At 33.1% G+C, this 22,267-nt stretch overlaps 2 protein-coding genes and 1 non-coding gene across 4 annotated transcripts; 2 read left to right on the forward strand and 1 right to left on the reverse strand.

The window, feature by feature from the left end:
• Positions 1-4,413: 4,413 nt before the first annotated feature.
• Positions 4,414-4,485, forward strand: TRNAW-CCA (transfer RNA tryptophan (anticodon CCA)). The gene has a single exon. It is a non-coding gene; the product is annotated as a tRNA-Trp (tRNA).
• Positions 4,486-13,415: 8,930 nt separating this feature from the next.
• Positions 13,416-17,092, forward strand: LOC127120342 (probable disease resistance protein At5g66900). Its single transcript, XM_051050753.1, has 4 exons — positions 13,416-14,337; positions 14,653-15,056; positions 15,165-15,801; positions 16,083-17,092. The coding sequence occupies exons 1-4, from the start codon at positions 13,707-13,709 to the stop codon at positions 16,916-16,918; spliced, it is 2,508 nt and encodes an 835-aa protein (XP_050906710.1). The 5' UTR covers positions 13,416-13,706; the 3' UTR covers positions 16,919-17,092.
• A 122-nt stretch (positions 17,093-17,214) lies between these two features.
• On the reverse strand, positions 17,215-20,904 carry LOC127120343 (serine/threonine-protein kinase SRK2I). Of its 2 annotated transcripts, none has more exons than XM_051050756.1 (9): positions 20,596-20,904; positions 20,237-20,311; positions 20,055-20,156; positions 19,917-19,970; positions 19,689-19,781; positions 19,451-19,543; positions 19,000-19,104; positions 18,817-18,915; positions 17,215-17,777 (listed from the first exon to the last, which is right to left on the reverse strand). In XM_051050756.1, exons 1-9 carry the CDS (start codon positions 20,740-20,742, stop codon positions 17,718-17,720), a joined length of 828 nt encoding a protein of 275 aa, XP_050906713.1. In that variant the 5' UTR covers positions 20,743-20,904; the 3' UTR covers positions 17,215-17,717. The 2 variants fall into 2 exon arrangements, with proteins under 2 accessions (XP_050906713.1, XP_050906712.1); XM_051050755.1 differs by having other exon boundaries at positions 17,215-17,859; positions 20,596-20,900.
• Between the last annotated feature and the right edge of the window lie 1,363 nt (positions 20,905-22,267).

Genomic DNA, 22,267 nt, shown 5'->3' on the forward strand with positions numbered 1-22,267 from the left:
CTGCAAGCTAAAAAGTTCACTTAAGTGTATGTGGCCCATATCTTATGATATACCAAAAATTACTTAAGCGTGTGGTACCTTACCATATTTCATATTCTACTTAAGTGCATCGTACCTTACGATGTTCTATAATTCACTTAAGTGCATCGTACCTTACGATGTTCCTTATTTACTCTATCTCTCATCATTTCGTTCTTTTGTGTGTGACCATGTAGGTTTTCACGACATTGGCAATCATATTAAATCACATATCTAACATAATAAACAGTGAGAGGTATCTAGCAACACATCACTTCTACCCATGACACGAAAATGTCATGTGATATGACAAATCCTTTTTTGTGATAACACTTGTGTGTACAATTATCCATTTTGCTCTTATGTCTATATTGAACACAAGGCATAGACCGTGTCATCCTTGTCCAGTTCAATATTGGGCCCTTATACATTTATCCTATTACGTAGGATGGACAAATTCCACCTAGGTCACTCATGTCCCTCAACATACTTCGTGGAGTATTCATCAACTGTCTTTATGGTCATCTAGTTAAGGACAACGTTTTATCAGCAATAAAACACTCGACTCTACATCTAGGGTCTATAGTGGTTTCAGGTCGAAGGGTGGTATACACCATTATCACAATGAGAATAACTTATGACATTTTGCATAACATTCTATGTAGTATTCTCATAGCGGGTCACTCCAGTATAAATATTACTCCTAATATTCATACTTATGTTTAAGACTTGATAACTCTTTATCCATGATCCATGAGATGTGATCATCAGTCTATATACATAATAGTCTTAATGTTTTAATGTTATCCCACTTTACAACAAAGCTCGACTACGAATACTTTAAGAATAATGTTCTTATGTTTAATGGGATCTCATGATCAAGTCACACTTAATACATTAAACGGGCTAGTTATTCTAGGGACTTTATTAAACAAACATAATAAAAAAAAGCCTTTTATTATTAATAAATAATTCGATATAAGTACCAAAAGTATTGGCCTCTAGAGCTTACACTAACACGAACATCTTAACAGGACTTTGAACCGTTGGTTAGATGGAGACATTACAAATGGTAAAAGGATCATAAGAACTCAATGACTTGATATGACGTTCAACCAAAATGGAGAAGTTCGTTTCTGGGTGGATATTAAAACTGACAGAGACGTTCACATGATGATGTATACTTCTCACAAAATTGTTTTGATGGTTGTAGTCACGTAGTTATATTTTATCACGTAGTTTTATGTGTTGTATTTGTTTGTGATGGTATTTTATTTGTTGTAGTTTCTTGTGTTGTTGTTTAATTATTGTATTTGTTCTGCTTATCATATGATATGAATGTTGTTTTTAATATAAAACAAAAGAGTTATAATTAAAATTATCTTGTTATGCTTGTTCCAACACTACGACAGTTAGTACGATTATGACCGGGTAAGCGACATGAACTACATAATCTAACATTTTGTTCGCCGTATCCATTTCGGTTCAAATACGGGTGTTGTTTGGGCGGCTCTTTTTCTTTCTTCGCATTATTTCATTGTGTCAGAGAATGTCCCTTTGATATGCAGGTCAGTAATCCTCTTTTGCTACCACTAAAAAGCTAATTTTGTAAACATTGCAAAGGTTTATGACTTTGTAAACGTCGAATACTAAGTTGGAAGGATCCCGTCGAACCTTTGAACATATCGCTATGACATGGGAGCAGGGCATACGAAAGACTTGGAACTTTACGTAGTCGCACAAACCTCTATCTAGTTTCACTCGATAGTGTCCCATTGACATGCCTACCATATACACCGAACCTCGCAACCAATTCATGCCACACATCCAAACTCAAAACCATGAACCAAACCCTAACCACCAACAACCATACGCAGCCACCACATCTGTCTATAGCCCAGATGATTCATATGATTCAACCTCATGCCATTGTAGCCCCCAATTTGAACACCCAAACATCTTGTCGCCACAACATCCAATCATTGTTTGACTTTAATACACCATAGGAACAATTGCTTTGTTTCCAAAACGATTCAATGTTCCAATTCGGGAAATCATACCGTCCATAATTAACCCAACCACAACGACCCAACTACGACAACATGGACACCAAACTCAATTACGGCAACACCCCTAGCTATCGGGGAAAAATGATGATAAATATGTTAAATACCGTTGGACCTTCCACCATACCTTCACACCAACCACCATTGTATCATGTCAGCACTCAAAGACCCCAAACACCTCAGGAAAATCGTGGGAGACCTCGAAGGCAGACTAACGTACCAAGATGTGGAACAGGGAGACATTTCAACGGGTCATTGATTTTCTGATCAATTGTTATGTATTTTAATTTTATATTATAATATTAATAATATTTTTCATTTACCTATTTAATTTAATTATTTATAACTATAAAATATAACATTTAAAAAATATTATATAGAGCATGCGCCACATGCATTGGCGCATACACATGATGTATTGTATGCATGCGCCAATTGCATTGACTTCATTGCATGTATGCGCTCGTACCATTGGCGCATATGTTCAATGAGAAAATAGATGTGTCAGTCCAACTGGTGCATGCTTCATGAAATGTGGTTATTTTGGTAAATATTTAAAAAAAACATTTTAGAATTTTAATTAAAAAAATATATTTTTAAAAAATTCCAGAAATCGCCTATATGACAGGGGTAAAATACTATTAACTCTATTATTTTTTAATATTATATATTATATTTTATATTAAATCTAATATTCATTTAATGTGTTTATAAAATTAAAATAAAATTTATATTTATATTTTAGATATTAAAAATAAATTTAAATTAAATGGTATAAATTAGATTGGATCATATCGAATTTTTAATCAAACCAAAACGGAGATAATTTTTTTTTTCAATCGGTATACTTTTGTCTCAAAACTTATTCAAACCATGTCGCAACCTCTTCTATTAGTGTTATTAACTTTAATTAATTACTTGATGATACATATTTATTTTATATATAATTTCAAAAGATATAAAAGAAAGATTTAATTAAATACACTGACAGTGTAAAATGATTTTACACTGTCAGTTAATTATGACCGTTGGATATTGAAACAAATTTGACTTTTATTTTAAAAGTCTATAAAGTAATGCAGACAGGTGATGGTGATGAATCGACATTGTAAAACTTTTTACACTGACAATGTATAGTAATTAATCTCATAAAAGAAATATATAATTTTCTTTATTGTTATATTAAAATGATATATTTTATCATTAAACGAATGCACTCACGAATCTAGATTATTTGTTAGATGAGAGAAGAAAGTTATTAATGATCAAAATTGAGTGTTAATAGAAACAAATTTAACTTTCACAAATTATAATTTGTTCTTATATAAAAAAAAATTGTAACTAAAATATTTTATATTATCAATCTAATAAAATATCACTTTGTTAAAATAAATAAAACTAATATATTTTCTGTATATAAACAAAATATACTCTTTTATAAATGTAATTCAATTTATCGTAGAACTTTGTACAATAATTAAAGTTACAATTTTAAAACAATTTTATTTTTGTTAAAGAAAATTCTACTCTCTCTTAATTGGCAAATAAAATTATTTAATGTATTTTTAATTTTAAAATGATAGTAAGATACCTTATTTTTGTTTCTGATGTCAACATAAAATATTTCAAAAATAATTTCAATAATATTTTTCTTAACAATTTTTATATTTAAAATAAATTTATAATAAAATATTTTTAAATCTATAGTTTAAAAAAATAAATATAAATCATAAAGTATTTAATACTTAACTGAAACTTTTTCAATTATATTTACAAAAAGAATATAAAATAAATAATCAAGAATATTTTATAAAAAATAATTTATAGTAAAAATACTTTTTAATTTTTTAAAATGACAATAATAATATTGAAGAATGTGGTAAAGTGTAGTTAAAAAAATAAGTAGTATATTGTATTATATGTAATTGATGGGAGCAATTTTTTATTTTGAAATTAAAAAAAAAACAATAATAAATATATGCATAATTTAGTAACAATGCTTATCATTCTTGGGTGCCAGTGAATGAATGTATTGTAAAAAATATTCTAAAATTGATCAATGTGGCAATATTTAAAATAGGAAAGAAAACGACATTTAGGTAATATTTAATAGCAAAATGTTTTCTCAAATTTATAACAGACTTACCCTTTCTTAAAAGAAAAATTTTACAGTTTTTAATTACCTTTCTTAAAAGAAGAGTAGATAGTGATTTGATTTTGTAAACATTTTATGCACCGTTAGTTATTCAAAATTTGTTTCTGAGAATGGAGAATCGTAATTCGAATATATCGCTAAGTTATATAAGCGAGCGTAGAATTTTTCACAATTGGATCTGTGGCGCAATGGTAGCGCGTCTGACTCCAGATCAGAAGGTTGCATGTTCGATTCACGTCAGGTTCAATTATTTTTACTGAGATAGCGCCAAAGGCGCTGTATACAAATCCATATCCAACACCCTCTTGTGAAGGCTTGTGTGGCACAAGCTATTCTATAAGTTGCTTCTTACTTTCTAAAAAGGTTACGTCAGGAAATTAAACAATATATTTGCAAATATTGGTGGAATGTTAAAACTATTATTTAAAAAATCATTGGATTAATTAAAAAAAAAAATTTAGTTTAATTATAGAATAATTGTTACAACATTGACTAAATATCTTATGTTTCCGTGAATTACAATTAATCGTCAAATTATTCTGAATTATTTCAAGATTCTCATCATTTTTGAGAAATTCCATTACAAATCTTGCCATTCTTTCATTTTCCTTGTGAAATTTTTCTTCACGATGTTAAAATTTTCTTCACGATCTTTCCAATTTTGCCCCCAAAACACCATAACCTCTAAACCCTATTCATGATGGATATACTTTTTTCTGGTTTTTCTAAAACCCCTTATAACCTTTATTATATCCACCCTAATGAAAATCCTACTTTGATTCTTGTCACCCCACCTCTTGACAGTAAAAACTACTTAGCATGGCCCCGATTCATGAAGGTTGCACTCATTTCCAAAAACAAATTGCATTTTGTTGATAGAACTTTCACAAAACCTAACACCACAAGTGTTCTCTACTATCCATGGGTTAGATGCAACAATCTCATGCTCTCTTGGCTTCAACGCTCCCTCTCAGACACTATTGCTCAATCAATTTTGTGGTTTAAAAATGCTCACATTGTCTGGGAAAATCTTCGTAACCGGTTCTCTAAGGGCGACATCTTCCGCATTTCTGACTTGCAAGATGATATGGTTCGTCATCATCAAGGAACCCTTGACGTCTCAAGTTACTTCACGCAACTCACTTCTCTATGGGAGCATATTGATACCTATCGCCCAACCCATGATTGCGCATGTGTTATTCTGTGTTCTTGTGGGGCGGTCTCGGACCTTCAAAAATTTCGTGAGCAAGACAAGGTTCTCAAGTTTTTAAAGGGATTAAATGGGCAATATTGCCATGTTCGATCTCATAATGATTATTGATCCTCTGCCTAGTATGGAAAAGGCTTTCTCCCTTGTTCTTGTTCAAGAAAAACAATTAACCTCTTCCACCTCTATCACTGAAACTCCACCCTTAGTTTCTCAGGTTCGATACAATTTTGGGGGTGTTCGTGGATCTCGACAATCATTTTCTAAAGGAAGGGACTGTCGTACAAATCACATAGGTCATGGTCAGAATCAGAACTTCACTCGTGTCTGCACACGCTACGGCAGGACAAATCACACCATTGACCATTGCTTCATCAAACATGGCTACTCACTTAACTTTTAGAATAGTCCCAAGAATCTTTATGTTCACTCTACTTCTAGTTTAGACAATGCCAAATTATGGCACCATAGGTTAAGACACATTTCTGACTCAATTCACAAGTGTATTTCTGCCAAATTCCCCTTAATAAATGTGGCCCTTGTGATACTTGCCATTTTTATAAACATAATAATCTCCCTACCCTGTTAGTGCTATTTCTTCTTCTAAATTTTTTGATCTTGTGCATGTTGACATATAGGATCCTTATTCTACCCCATCCATTAATGAACATAAATATTTTTTTACTCTTGTAGATGATTATAATAGGTTTACCTAGATAACTTTGATGAAACTTAAAAGTGAAACAAGATAACATCTCTCTCTAATTTTATATCTTTTAGTGAAACTCAATTTTCCATGTCTCCAAAATGCCTTAGAAGTAATAATGGTCAAGAACTGTTAATGCATGAATGCATGATTTATTTAATGCCAAAGGAATTTTACATCAGCGTTCGTGTGTTGAATGCCCCCGACAAAACGGTTTAGTAGAATGAAAATATAAGCACATACTAAATGTTGCTCAAGCTCTTTTTTTCAAGCTCGCCTCCCTAAACATTTCTGGAACTTTTCAATACAACATATTGTGCACATTATTAATAGAATTCCATCCCCCTGTTAAAGCATCGATCCCCTTTCCAACTTTTATGCAACAAAGCCCCCGCCTTAATGCATTAAAAATGTTTTGGCTGCCTCACTTATGCTTCAACCATACATGCCCATATGACTAAATTTGACCCCCGTGCTAGGAAAACCATCTTTCTAGGCTATAGACATGGAACCAAAGGAAACTTACTTTATGACTTAAAATCCAATGAATTTTTAATCTCTCGTAATGCAGTTTTTTATAAAATTGTCTTCCCATTTCACAATTCCTCAAAACTCACCACCAATCCCACACCTCTACCCTCTTACACATATAATGTTGATCTTTAACCCTTGCCTCCTCCTGAACATACTACACCTTACATCGCACCTCAAAATCAACCTACCAGTCATGCCCCTGATATTCACATTTCTCCCTTACCTCATGATACCCCTTCCCCTCCACCCCCTCCTTCTGGTAAGACAATCAAGAAGGACTAGCCATCTCCCTACATACCTCAAAGATTACCATTGTGATCTTCTTCACCCAAATCCATCCACCAACGCTACATCTCATGGTAACCCATTTCTTTCATCTTTTATTTTATATTGTGATAATTGCTCTCCTGTTTATAAAACTTTATGTCTTTCAATTTCTTCTATAACTGAACCTAAGACTTATAACCAATCCTACAAATTAGATTGTTGGAAAAAAATGCTATGAAAACGAAATTAGATGCTTTAATTTCAACCAATATATGGTCCATAGTAGGTTTACCTCACAATAAAACACCCATAGGTTGTAAATGGGTTATAAAATAAAGTATAATGCATATGGTTCGATAGATTTCTATAAAGCTTGCTTGGTTGTCAAAGGATACACTCACTTTGAGGGTGTCGACTACTTTGCCACTTATTCTCCCATTGTTAAACTCACTGCGGTAAGATCCCTTCTTGCTTTAGCTTCTATAAAATGTTGGTTTTTAGAATAATTAGACGTAAATAACACTTTCTTACATGGTGATTAAAGTGAAGAGGTTTATATGACTTCACCTCAAGGCTTAATTTTACCTGTTCATACTTCATCTTCTACTACCAAGGTCTGCTGGCTTCAAAAGTCCATCTACGGACTTAAACAAGTCAATAGACAATGGTACTCAAAACTGTCTGATTCTTTACTTTCTATTGGATATACACTTTCTTATGCTGATTATTCCTTATTTACAAAAAAATCATAATGCTTTTTTTACTGCATTATTAATATATGTTGATGATATTGTTTTATTTGGCAATGACATTTCTGAAATCAACTTTGTTAAATATTTACAAAGCCCAATGGAATAATAAAAGCCCTTTGCATTAAGACAAAATATTATCGCTGTACACATAATAATAAAATGATTTTTTATGTCTTAATGCATGACATCACTCTTTTTACATTGAGAAAATGTACACTTGATTCTACTAGAATGAGACATGCACTAAATTATCTTTCACATTATGTGTGAAATTCTTCATCCATTTCAAAATACATTTCAACTTCAAGCACTTCCCCTATTCTTTATCATATTTCTTCCTCTGATTTTTTGTCTAGTTTGTCCAAATCTTATCGTTTCTTCACTACATCTATAACAAACAACATTGAGCCTGAGATTTATAAGGAAGCTTGTCTGTCTGATCATTGGCATTCATAAGCAATAAACAAAAATGGAACTTGGGCCATAACAAATCTACCACCTCATGCCAATCAATCATATTGAAAGTAAGTGGATTTGCAAGGTTAAACATAAGGTTGATGTCATTATTGAGAGATATTGGTAGCCAAAGAATACAACAAAATTGAAGGTTTGGATTTCTTTGACATATTATCAACTATGGAAAAGGTTACAAATATTAGAACCCTTCTTGCAACTACTGCTATTCACACCTGGTTGTTGCACCAACTAGGTGTTAACAATGTCTTCCTACATTATGAGTTACAACAAAATGTACATATGCCTTCCCTGAAAGTGTTCCTTGTGCCATGCCTAACCAAGGTCTAGAAGCTTTTAAAAAGTATGTATGGACTAAAGAAAGTTAGCATAAAATGGTATGAGAAATTGACTTCATTACTTGTTCAAGAAGGTTATACATAGTCCATCTCAGATTATTCTTTATTCACTCTCAAAACTAGTGATGCGTTCACAACTATCCTAGTATACATTAATGACATATACTAGTTGGCAATTCCCTATCATCTTTGACACAAGTTTCAGCAACATATATTTGAGATTACTTAAGTACTTCTTAGGATTGGAAGTTTCACATTTAAAAGAAGGAATTTCTCTATCTTACACAAAATATTTCTTAGACCTTCTATATGAATATGGTATACTTTTTTACCGTTGAAAATTCACATAATTTTTTTAATGCAAAAATCATTTGAAGGACCTAAAACATCAACTTTGTCAATACATTAATTTATATTATTATTATGTTTGAATTTTGTCATCTTTTAAAAATTTGTGTACTTACTACTAATTTTTTGTTGCACAATAATATTTAATATTAAATAAGCTGATTAAGAGTTGGTTGTACTAATAATTTAGAAAAGGTAGTTATAGAACCCTAACTAACTTTCACATTTCCAATTAACTTTGTGAAGCTTGAATTAAACTATATATCTCAAGCTTTATGCAATGTAATATTTAATGAACAATACACTTAAGATCTCATGTACAGTGTGTGATCATGATTTAATAATTTTTTGAGTCAGATGTTGAGCTCATTGCCTTCCTAGATAAAACAACTCAACCCTAGTCTGATCAAACACTCTTTCAAACCAACATTCATCCCACATCTTTGGATGAATTGTTTCAACAGATTGAAAGTGAGGTTGTTGCCATACTGAACACTCTCACTAAAGTTTCCACTTCTAATGCAAACCTATATGAAGTGTATGCTCTGACCAACAACTTCAAAATTTGGATTGAAGTCAACTTTGAAGAATTGGAATTCATGTACCCGAAGGAAGCTAAAAGGAACTTCCATGTCAGACTCTTTGGTATAGTTTAATCTCTACTTCTGAAGGTTCATCCAACGCTTCTTCTTTCTACTCCAGAAGTGATCCCTCATCCTTAACTAGAACAATTGACTTTGGCTACTTCTGAGACGACTCTTGAAGTTGGAAGTGTTTCTGGGGTTAAGAAGACTTTGGTTTATGAGGAAATCATTTTGAAGACTTTGGAAGACCTGATGGCTAAGAATTTTATGGTCAGAGATAGGCTGGATAAATAGGATGAGATGTTCAAGTTTCAAGCTGAGAAGACAACGAAAATTAAAGGGATGCTTGGAGTTATCTTATCAAGACTGTAATCCCTTTCTTAAACCCTTGTGTTTTAAAACCTTTTGTTTTCTTAGTTTCAGTCTTTTTCATTTCTATACTTGTTGATCAATTTTATGAAATGAAGATTATTTGGTTTACTTTGTCTTTATTTCTTTTTTATTGATGACAACGGGGGAGAATAATGATTGATTTTGATATACCTAATTCTAACTCTGAAACCCAAACATGTCGTTAACATTATTTCTAACACTAGTAACTTTTATGGGAACTTTGAATAAGTTCATCATGTTAACCAAGTGTTTCAGATTTTAAGGCATTAACCAAACTGATTTGAGTTCGAGTTAACCAGGCATATGTTCAGAATAGTTAACCAGGCAGTTTGCATTTAACTAGGCATATACATGTTCTGAACTCAATTCAAGTGAATCAGGTGTGTATTGAACCAGGCTTATACAAGTTCTGACCTAGATGAAGTTCTGAACCAGGCGTATACAAGTTCCGATAACAACCAAACATACAACCAGTCATATGAAAGCTCTGACAAATCATGCTCTGTTTTAAGCTGATGACCAGACTTTCTTATACTCAAGAAAAGTCATTTCTGAAATGAAATACTTATGTACCAATGCTTTTGCATTCTGAAAAGTTACTACATCCATAAGTAATCAGGCTTCTTCCTTATGGGAAGTTATTTATTTTATGTTGATTGAGATATTTTATATGTCTGAAGATTATTTTAAGTCTTAAATTCAGGGAGAGTTTGCAAACCTAACTCTGAAATTATAAGTTGTAAAATAATTTTAATAGTATAAAATTCAAGGGGGGCTTACAAACCTCACTCTGATGTTTTTATGTAATTAAACCAAGTAAGAGTTATTCATAAAACTACATGGTTTTGTCATCATAAAAAAGGGGGAGATTTTAAGAACAAGATTTGGTTATACATCTGGCCTTTAATTTTGATGATAACAGTGCATTGGTTCTTAGAGAATAATTTTGTACCCTAATGGTTTTGTCTAGTGTGCAGCCTTTGCTAACAGGTTCTGACTTTGAAGAATTAATGTGTGATGTCAGTAGATTTTAGGCTCAACACACTCTGACTCTGAAGAGATACAAACATGTTTTACAAGATGATGTCAAGTACTAGAAAGCTCTTAGATGAACATTTGTGCTAAAGCTTCTGCATGTGACTCTGATAGAAGAGCCTCTGAAGGTATGTCAAGCCTTCAAGATTCTGCGCTCTCAAGTTTTGAAGACTCTGAAGAACAAGATATGAAGACTCTGAAGATCGGGTTCTGAGGAACTGTGTCAAGATTCTAAAGACTAAAGTTTTGAAGATTCTCTCAACTAGTCTCTTGATCCTTTTAAGCATGCTTCAACATCATTTACTCAGAAGCCTCTAAAGATTAGAAGATAAGTTTAAAAGGTTTTACATCAGGAAAATAGTACACAGTACAAGATCAACCTTTCCTCCACTACGATGTTTTTATGGGCTAACGACTGTACTATTGTACCATTTTGTCTCCCACTATGGAAACCGTTATACAAAAAGACAATGAATTTTCCTATTCAAATTCTACCATCCAACTGATCTTTTCATTACCTATATAGATGAGACTTGGAAGATTGGATAAGTTGCTAATTCACGTTACTATTTCACGTATACACACAATGTTTTTTTGTTGAACTAGATATTATTGCTTATAGATAATAGGAATACATATAGAGTTTTTGTTTGTTATTGTGTGAGAAATTCATTGTACTAAACTTGTGTTATTCTGCTTTCTTACAGGCAATCTTGTAAACACATTCTTGTAAATCTCATTTGTTTGAGTGTATTCCTTGAGTGACTAGGGTTTTAGTCAGATAGACTCAAGAAGACAAATGCAAGTAGTCTTTATGTGTATGTAATCAGTTTCGATTATAGTGAATTAAGTCCTTATTGTGAAGGCAAAATCACCTTGGCGGGTGGACTAGAGATAACTTCGTTAACAGCGAACCAATATAAAGATAATTGTGTTATTTTTCTTGTTCGTGTTACTGTTTGATTGTGTTGGTTTAAAAAAGTTTTCATTTTTAAAAACTCAATTTCTTGTGTTTCTTGAGGTTCTTGACACTTAGCATTTTCAAACGTGATTATTAGCATTCTTTGTCAAATTCTTCCAGCTAAAATTTTCAGGCTAACAGTACTGCAAATCATGGCTTACTTTTGAATCCAACAAACTCAGTGCATAACCTGTTTCTCAAAGCCTATAATGACTCTGATTGGGCAAATGACCCTGATGCTAGACGTTCCACATCTGCCTCGTGTGTATATTTTGACCCCAATCTCATATCATGGAGTTCCAAGAAATAATTATTGGTGGCATGCTCATGTGTAGAAGCTGAGTATAGAGCTTTTCCACATACTACAATTGAGTTATTATGGATAGAATCATTCATTGAAGAAACAAATGTAGAGCTTGAAACACCAACGCAGTTGTGTGACAACATTAATACAGTCATGGTTTTCCACAATCCTGTGCTTTCATGCAAGGGCAAAACATATTGAGATTAACATCTATCTTATACGTGAAAGGGTGAATGCAAACAAGTTTGTCATTCAACACATCCCTAGAACATTGCATGTGGCAATGCACTTACCAAGCCTTTGTCACATACAATTTTCATGAATTCAAATCCAAACTCAAAGTTATTTCTTTGATCCAACTCTAAATTTGTGGGGGATATTAGAGTGAATAGAAAATTGAATAAGTTAGTGAAGAGTTAGTTGTAATAGTTTAACAAAATTGATTTTAAAACCCTAACTAATTTTCACAATCTCCAACTTACTTTGTAAAGCTTAAATCAAACTATATTATATATATATATATATATATATATATATATATATTATATATATATATATATATATATATATATATATATATATATATATGTGAATAATACTCTGAAGATTTCGTACAAAGTGCGAGCATGATTTCATCACTTATTCATTCTCATCCTCATTACCTAGGTAACAACTATGTAAAATCACAATAATATTTAATTTATATTGCATTCATTATGAATTTATTGGTCTCTGATTTTTTTCATTATCATATATAAATATAATAAATTTTAATATTTATTTAATTTATATACAAATGTGCATACTAAATTAGTGCACATAGATCTATACAAATATCTTACTAGTTTAATATATTGAAACTTATATAGCAGTTTTAATTAAACAAAAACAAGGGCAAAATAAAAAGTCAAACACCGCAACGAAAGGATCAAACATCGCGGGACCAAAATCTTAATGAAAACAAAAACACAATAGCAAAAGGATATAAAACCCAGTTATTTAAATTAAAAGAAAGAAAAACAATGCCGTGATGTCACATAAGAATAAACCAAAATATTGTTACATGCTGTTAGGTGAAGGAAAAAGCGAGGAAAGTTAGAATTTAAAGACAAATAGAGTGACGGCTAGTTCGGCGGTAGAGTTTCATGCCGCACGTATCGTATAAACGCGGTATTAGAATAATGTATTAAAAGCAAAAAAAGCTATATACGTGTTTGGAAACCAAATAAAATAAATACGTGCGTTAAAAACCTTATTCCTCATTCTCATCCATATAAAAGTTTAGCGTCAATCTATTTGTTGAAAATATATTTATCCTGAATTATTAACACAAAATTAACATTTTTCTTTTCTTTTTCACTTGTGTTATTGTTATCCCACCAAACATAGTAACCATAGTCCTAGCAAAAAAGAGCAAAATCATAAGTCAACGAAACAGTTCTGCTATAAATAACCATTCATATGTTTTGTTTTCCTCGAATATTATAAAACATTGAATTCAACAAAAACAAAAAACCATAACATCACTTTCTTTGTTACAGACACAAACAAGAGTAGCATAGCTATGGCAGATCTATTCAGTGGAGGTGCCGTTGGAGCTGTAATGGGAGAAGCGGTGAAACACGCTCTTCTCACAATCAAGAAGGGTCGAGAATTTGGTCCAACACTCGAAACAAACATAGAAACCTTAAAAGCTTTGGCTCCTATAGTTGAAGAAATGAAAGGTTACAACGATTTGTTGGATCGACCAAGAGAAGAGATAGAGAGGTTAGAGAAACACATAAGAGAAGGTAACGAGCTTGTGCAGAAAAGCAAGAAGCTTACTCTATGGAACTTTCTTTCTTTTCCTCGTTACCAATCTAAGCTTCAGAAGAAAGATGAAGGGCTTAAGAGACATTTGTCTGTTAATGTTCAGGTTGAGAATAAGAAGGATTTGATTGAGGTTTTGGCTAAGGTGAATGGGATTTTGGAGATTTTGATGAGGAAGGAGAATTTGGGTCAGTTTGATGGGAATCAAGTTAGGGGTTTGTGTGGTGCTCCGGATGAGCCTGAGTGTTTGGGAATGGTGGAGCCTTTGAATAAGTTGAAGATGGAATTGATTAAAGATGGGGTTTCTGTGCTTGTTTTGACTGGTTTCGGTGGTTCTGGTAAAAGCACTCTTGCTAAGAAGCTTTGTTGGCATCCACAAATCAAAGGTACTAATTCTACTTAATTGCTTTTAGGCTATGTTTGGATTCACTTTTTTGAGCTTATTTATTTATATAACAACTTGTCAAACTGTTTGACAGACTTTATTGATTATAAGCTATAACATGTTCATAAAGTGTTTTCAGCTTATTTTCATAAGCTCTCCAGGATTGTCTATAGCTTATATGAAAATAATTTGGTTTTATTTTATCTTTTATCATAGAAATGACTTATACTATAAGCACTTTCATTGTATTCCATTTTGCTTCATTTGAATACAATCCATTCTCCTTGATTTAGAAAGCTATTTTTGTTTTGACTAGGCAAGTTTGGTGGAAACATTTTCTTTGTTACCGTCTCGAAAAATCCCAACTTGAAGAACATTGTACAGACACTATTTGAGCATTGTGGATGTCGTGTGCCTGAGTTTCAAACCGATGAAGAAGCAATTAACCGTTTGGGACTTCTTCTGAGGCAAGTTGGTAGAAAACCAATATTGTTAGTCTTGGATGATGTTTGGCCTAACTCAGAAGGCCTTGTTGAGAAGTTCAAATTCCAAATGTTAGATTATAAGATTTTGGTGACTTCAAGGGTTGCATTCAGAAGATTTGGCACCCCATGCCAGTTGGATCCGCTCGATCATGGTCCCGCAGTGGCCCTTTTCCATCATTTCGCGCAATTGAATCACAACAGCTCATACATGCCTGATAAAAATCTTGTTCGCGAGGTGCTTTCTCTTCGATCCAACTAAATAGTATAAATGTAGTACACAAATGCATACTAGTTAGTTACCTAAGCCTTAGATGTTACTTATTGATTTCACTTCCATGAACAGATAGTGAGAGGTTGTAAGGGTTCGCCGCTGGCGCTTCAGGTCATCGCCGGATCACTTTGTCAGCAGCCTTTTGAGAAGTGGCAAAACATGAAGGAGTTTTTACAGAGTCAATCCATTCTGGAATTTAATAGTACTACTACTAACTTGCTTTGTTTCCTTCAACAAAGCTTGGATATATTGGAGGATATCAATCAGAAGGAGTGCTTCATGGATATGGGACTTTTTCCTGAAGACCAGAGGATTCCTGTTACCGTCCTCATCGATATGTGGGCAGAACTGCATGACTTAGACGAAGACGGTACAAAAGCAATGGCCATTGTCCATGATTTAATCACCAGGAATTTGATTAATCTCATAGCTACAAGGAAAGTTGCAACAGAAACAGACAAGTACTACAATAACCACTATGTCATGATGCACGATCTCCTCAGAGAATTGGCAATTCATCAAAGCAAAGGGGAACCGATTGAACAGAGAAAAAGACTGATCATCGACTTAAATGGAGATAGTCGTCCTGATTGGTGGATAGGACAGAATCAGCAAGGAATCATTAGTCGTGCGTACTCGTTCATCTCCGGAATGTTTGTAAAACCGAAACAGCTAAAAGTTGATGCGCGTGTGTTGTCTATATCAACTGGTATGTTTCTATCTCTAAATTATATGCACACTTACTTACAAATGAAAAAATTAACTCCGCTGTTACAAAGCAATTGTATTAAGAGATTTTGCTAATGGTTTCACAAAGTTTATTAGTTCATTTGACAGGGTTATCTATTCACTGAATCTACCAATGTTCTTGCATTCACTTGATTGAAAGTATTGTTTTTTAACAGAAAGTGCAATAAGAAATACTAATTCTCTTGTCATACATCATCTTCTATGATTATGGTGATTTTCTCTTATATGATGTTTTTACAGATGAAACATTTTCTTCGGATTGGTGTGACATGGAACCTGATGAAGCTGAGATTCTGGTTTTAAATCTTCGATCTGACAAGTACTCATTACCAGATTTCACAGAGAAAATGAGTAAGCTTAAAGTTCTAATAATCACTAATTATGGTTTCCATCGTTCTGAAATAACCAAGTTTGAGCTACTTGGTTTTTTATCAAACCTGAAAAGAATAAGGTTGGAGAAGGTTTCAGTCCCTTGTCTATGCAGACTGAAGAATCTGCGGAAATTATCCCTTCATATGTGCAATACAAAGAATGCTTTTGAAAGCTGTTCTATTCAAGTTTCAGATGCTATGCCAAATCTAGTGGAGTTGAGCATTGACTATTGCAATGATTTGATTAAATTGCCTGATGGATTTTGTAACATTACCACATTGAAGAAGCTCAGTATCACAAACTGCCACAAGCTTAATGCTATGCCTCAAGATCTTGCAAAGTTGGAGAATCTGGAAGTGCTAAGGCTTTGTTCCTGCTCTGATTTAGTAGAGATGTCAGAATCTGTTAGAGGCCTCAACAAGCTCTGTTGTCTCGACATCTCAGAGTGTGTGAGTCTTCCAAAGTTACCGAATGATATTGGTGACTTGCAAAGGCTTGAGAAGTTTTACATGAAGGGTTGCTCAAACTTGAGTGAATTGCCTCATTCTGTCATCAATTTTGGAAATTTAAAGCATAAAATATCTGTGATTTGTGATGAGGAAGGTGCTGCGCTGTGGGGACATTTTCCCAACATTCCAAATCTAAAGATAGAGATGCCTAAAGTAGATATTAACTTAAATTTTCTTCATGGAACACGTTCATGAGTGTTATTTTCTGAAAATAAAGTGACCTGAAGTCATGTTGATACTTGTAAAACAATGTCGTTAGTTTTTCTGTTTTTACCATAATCTTGTCCAGGTAAACTGTTGTAACAAAACATGAGTTTGTGTGGGACAGTATTGTAAATGTAATATACATAACTGGGGCGTGAAAGATTACTCCATGTGTTAATTTAGCATGACTATTATTCTGTAATAAACAACAACAGTATTTTCCCATGCATTTAACTTGGCACTGAAGCAAAAAAAAAAGTACAGGTACATCAATGCTTCAACAGAAATTCGCAAAGAACTAAAGATAGCAGACAGGAATAAGATATACCACACAAGGTAGATATCTTCTCTTGCTCATATTATGCCATTCCACGTTCTAAAAAAATGTCATTATACACCCTAAATCATAGTAGTAGAAAACACGTTGCTCGACTCACAAAAGTGATACATATAAATGGTGTGGACATTGGATGTTCCGAAAGAGCATACAATATATAAATCAACATGATGAACTTCGTGCATCATCGAGTCTGCATGAGAAATAGTCTCCGAATATTTTTTTCTAGCTGTGAGGCTGAGAAGGCCATAAAGCTCAATATTTAAGGTGCTTCCTTTTCAATGTGACCACTATGATGATTAAATTATATGGCATATACAATCTCACCACTGCTATCTACATCAAGTTCATAGTCAGAGTCTATTTCGCCCATATCATCATCCGTATCAGGGTTATCAGGCATAAATTGGTCTATATAACAGCTCCCAACTGCTGGTACGGTAGCTTCTGAAATTATCTGCATGATCGTATCCATACTCTGCATAGGCTGATCCGGTTCTTCAAATTGGTTATCTGTTATATTTTCATTCACCAAGTCAGCGGGAAGATTCTTTCGAAACCATTCATTTTTCATTATCTCTGGAATGGTGATTCTCTGCCACATTAATATTTAGATTCATAAGATTCAAATAAATGAATAAACTAGCAAGAATGGAAGTTAGTAATCCCTATCCTATATAATCAAGAGGTTCGCTTTTAATTTGCAATCAACAATTTTCCCTGCCGATTATGATCATGTTTTCTTATTCTATAGTAATGGATGCATCTATGCCGACAATACAATTAAACAATGCTTCATATATAACAAAAGAAGTGCAGAACCTATATAATGAAAAGGTTTAACATTAAGATATGTTAAAACAGTAGATATACTCAAGGTTGCTAAACTTAAGAATCTCCGAAATTTTGGAATCTCAATGAGTTTACTTAATACAAAAATATGAAATTTTGGAATCTCAATGAGTTTACTTAATACAAAAATATAAATTTTGAAACAGTTATTAAAGTAGTACCTTAACATACAACAACTAAGTCTTATCCCGCTAAATGGGATCGGCTACATGGAACAACTTTCGCCAGAATGTTCTATCAATGACCATGCTTCTATCCAAATCATTATAGTAGTACCTTAACATAATTTAATTTAATACTATGTGCATAGTAAATAATGAATTCTGCCTTAGTAACAAAGGAAACCACAAAAACAATTTGCAATCAACAAATAAGTTTAATTAAGATGGGTTCATACTGCATAGCTCCAACGAGGCCAAAATAGACAACATAGCATCACAAATAAAAATTCATTGACAAATTCACAGATAACAAGTTATTCTCAAAGCTCGGCATACAGGAAGAGTGTAATCTCGAGATTAACAATTTGGATATAGAAGCATAGTCATGGATAGAATATTATGGCGAAATTCTACCTTACTTTTGGATTGTTCAACATCACGTGGATTGCTAGCATATATTTCACAAATTCTTCAGAAACTGTATAGTGTTCGTCAAGTGATATTTGAGTAGAAGTGAGTTCTTGGGAAATAGAAATTACCTCTGCAGGGTCGAAAACAAAGATTCTTGATATAATGTCGCGACATTCAGGAGATATTTGAACAAAGTCTGGTACGGAATACTGGACGCTGAGAACCCTCTGCAGGGAACCAACCAAAACCAGTTGGGCTCACAATCAGAGGCTCATAAACAAAACATGCAAACAGCTTAATATCTGATCAACCTGAATTGTCTTCCGGAAATCCTTCGGATTATCGGGATCTTCAAAAGGATATGACCCCACTAGCATCACGTATAAGGTTACACCACATGACCAGACATCGGCAATCTGATATAAAATGCATGGAAACGTCAAGGAAAACCATTAAAATACTTAATATACATACTCAGCATGAAAACTAGAAAGGTCTGATTCACCGCACCACCAAAAACGGGGGTGGGACTCAAGAATATAAGTTCATCGGTAAGAACTTAACTAGTGATATTGCAGATTAAAAGTATGATAAAGTATTCTTACAACCATAAATTACTAAATGCGGGTACATTATTACATGTGTGCGATTTCAAAAAACTGAAAAGAATACTATACAGAACTGCTCACGAATTTTTCTACGCAAATTATGAAAGTAATATTATACAGAAAAACAACAAGGTCATAAACTGAATACTCTAACCTTTCCATCATACTCTTGCTTCAGAAGTACTTCTGGAGCAATATAAGCAGGAGTTCCCACAGTTGACTTTGGCTGTGAATGAAGCACCGAAGACTGCCGATAACATGATATATTAGATTTCTAAGATAATAATTACTTTAAAACAAAAATTACTCGCCAACTGCATACCAATCACAGTAAAATATATAAAACACAGAACTCAAACAACGGAAATCTTGAGAAACAAAGGAACCCTTACTTTGGAGTATCCAAAATCACAAATCTTCAGATGAAGTGCCGGGTCTCCATCCAACAACGTGTTTTCCAACTTCAGATCTCGATGACATACTTGCTTCATAAAGATACAAATTATACATAATACTGAAAAGATTGGCACCCCAGAACACTACCTATGCTAGATTCTAAGGTAATTTAAACACGATTTATTTCATATCAAATAGTGGAGAACGGAGAGGAGCCCAATTACCATTGAATGACAATAGCTGACCCCGGATATGAGTTGTTGAAAGAAGAAGCGAGCCTGCAACATAGAAATGAGAAGTAAATTACAAGTACAAATTATTCTCAATGAATGATAGGAAAAGTAAACAAATAGTATAAAGACCTCATCCTCAGTAAAACGCCCTGCTTTGCTGATTCGTTCAAACATTTCTCCTCCAGATGCATATTCCATTACAATGGCCAGATGAGTAGGTGTTAAAATGACCTGAGGGACATTTCATAGAACATTTTCCGTAAATATAAATTCCCTTCTTTGAACATAAAAAAATATAGAAACATACTAACCTCCTTAAACCTGATAATATTAGGATGTCTTAGAGACCTGTGATTGATTATTTCTCTCTTCACATTTTCATCAATCTGCGACACACAATAAGAATCACACTGAATCGGCAAAAGTTATAAAGAAACTAGCACGAAAATTGCAGTGTAAAGTTCAATTCAAAAAGATCATATTTTGTTGTAATTTTAGTAATACACTAGTTCCTGAAAAGACTCTATTATTAGCAAAAGTAACTAATTACACAGGGATTAAGAATAGTGATTAACCTCATTTAAGTAATTCTATTATTAGTATCTTTAATAACAATAATAAATGCATAATCTAAAGAATTAGGAAACATAAGAGAAAAAGAAAACCTAACCTTATCTCCGCGTTCGATATACTTGACAGCAACAAGCTCTTTGGTGAGTTTATCAGTCATGAGTCTGGCGACGCCGAAATTCCCCGATCCGATATCACGAACGAAGTCGTAACGGTCACTATCGTGCATGATCGGCGGTATATCCATGGGTGGTGGTCCGGCGGGGGGAGAGATTCCGAGAGGGTTACGGTTGTTGTTGGAGAGTAAGCAACATTGTGGCGTTTTTTTATTTTGTTTGCTTTGATTGGGTCGTCACTGTCTTAATGAATTGTGAAATGTACTATGCAAATGGTGCAAGTGGGATTTATTTTTTTATTATTTTTTTGTCGGTTTTATTGGTTTGTTAAATTGGGTTGGTCATGTGTTGTTGTCAGAACGCAGCCACTTGAGTTCAGTTTGAATTGGAACTCTTTAACTTTATGCTTTGTGTTTGGATTATCAAATCAAGTGGGAAATAAAAAGGAAGTAAAAAATTAAGTGACAATTAAGTGAGAAATGTTCAATGTTTAACGCCCATCAAGAGGCGTATCATTAATTCATTCATTTATATTAATTCTATTTTTTTTATAGTAGAAATATTCAAACCAAGGTGATGAAATTGTCATAGAAGTTTATTTCGACAGAGTTTAAAAATATTATATTTAATAAAATTGAATCAGTTAGAATTTGATAGAGTTGGATTTAGTATTTTTTATATAACAGTTGAGTTAATTATTTTAAAGATTACTTGAAATGTAATAAATCTCGTTATAAATAGAAGGAGATTCTATGTGATTAAACTAACTCATCACTTTGTAATTACTTTAGTAATATAATTCATTGTTGTTGTAAAGTCCAATACATTCTTCTTTTTTTTCCGACAATTATGTATTCTCTGAAACTAAAATTTATCTTTTCTTTTCATCTCCTCAAATCTAAGTGTAAAGTAAAATCATTTTGCAATCAATGTGTGGTTTATTCACTCAAATAAATGGTGGAGAACAAGAGACGCAATCAATCAGAAAGATTGATTATTATTCATCAAGATTGATTGTATTATCTCCAAGATTGGGGTTTAATTCCAACATCTGGTATCTAGACCATTGTATGTGATTATGGGACACATTAAATCAAGATGAATCATCCAAATGAGCATTTTCCTCCAAATCTTCTCATATTGAATGGATGAAGGTCATTTTCTACTATCAAGACGTTTAGGATCTTGTGAAGAATGATGTAACATTAATTAGCGACAATATCATTGATGAACAAAAGGTAGCACATAAAGGTTTGAAGAATAAAGATTATAAAGTTTTCTTTATAATCCATCAATGTGTTAATTCAGATAATTTTGAGAATGTAGGGGATGTAGACTCATCAAAGGAACCATGAGACATCATGGAAAAGTTTTTTGGAGGTGCTGAGAAGATGAAAGATGTGAGGTTACAAACTCACAAAAGAATGTATGAATTGCTTTAGATGGACAAAAACGAAAGTGTTACTGATTTCTTCACCAAAGTAACGATACAGGTGAATCAAATCAAAATATGTGGAGAAGTGTTGACATCAAGATCAACAGTTGCAAAGATATTAAGGTCATTACTTCCAAAGTTTGATCATGTGGTGGTAGCCATGGAAGAATTGAATGATTTGTCAATCATGACAAAACAAGATTTTCAAGGGACGCTTGAAT

Source organism: Lathyrus oleraceus, chromosome 2 (genome assembly GCF_024323335.1).
Source record: "Lathyrus oleraceus cultivar Zhongwan6 chromosome 2, CAAS_Psat_ZW6_1.0, whole genome shotgun sequence".
NCBI lineage: Eukaryota > Viridiplantae > Streptophyta > Magnoliopsida > Fabales > Fabaceae > Lathyrus > Lathyrus oleraceus.

Coding starts and splice junctions, on each gene's coding strand:
- LOC127120343 (XM_051050755.1), bottom strand. CDS start 20,742: ATGGATATACCGCCGATCATGCACGATAGTGACCGTTACGACTTCGTT. Junction 20,312..20,595: donor ATATCGAACGCGGAGATAAG/GTTAGGTTTTCT, acceptor TGTGTGTCGCAG/ATTGATGAAAATGTGAAGAG. Junction 17,860..18,816: donor TTGTTTTCGACCCTGCAGAG/GTAATTTCTATT, acceptor TTAATGTGGCAG/AGAATCACCATTCCAGAGAT.
- LOC127120342 (XM_051050753.1), top strand. CDS start 13,707: ATGGCAGATCTATTCAGTGGAGGTGCCGTTGGAGCTGTAATGGGAGAA. Junction 14,338..14,652: donor TTGGCATCCACAAATCAAAG/GTACTAATTCTA, acceptor TGTTTTGACTAG/GCAAGTTTGGTGGAAACATT. Junction 15,057..15,164: donor ATAAAAATCTTGTTCGCGAG/GTGCTTTCTCTT, acceptor TTCCATGAACAG/ATAGTGAGAGGTTGTAAGGG.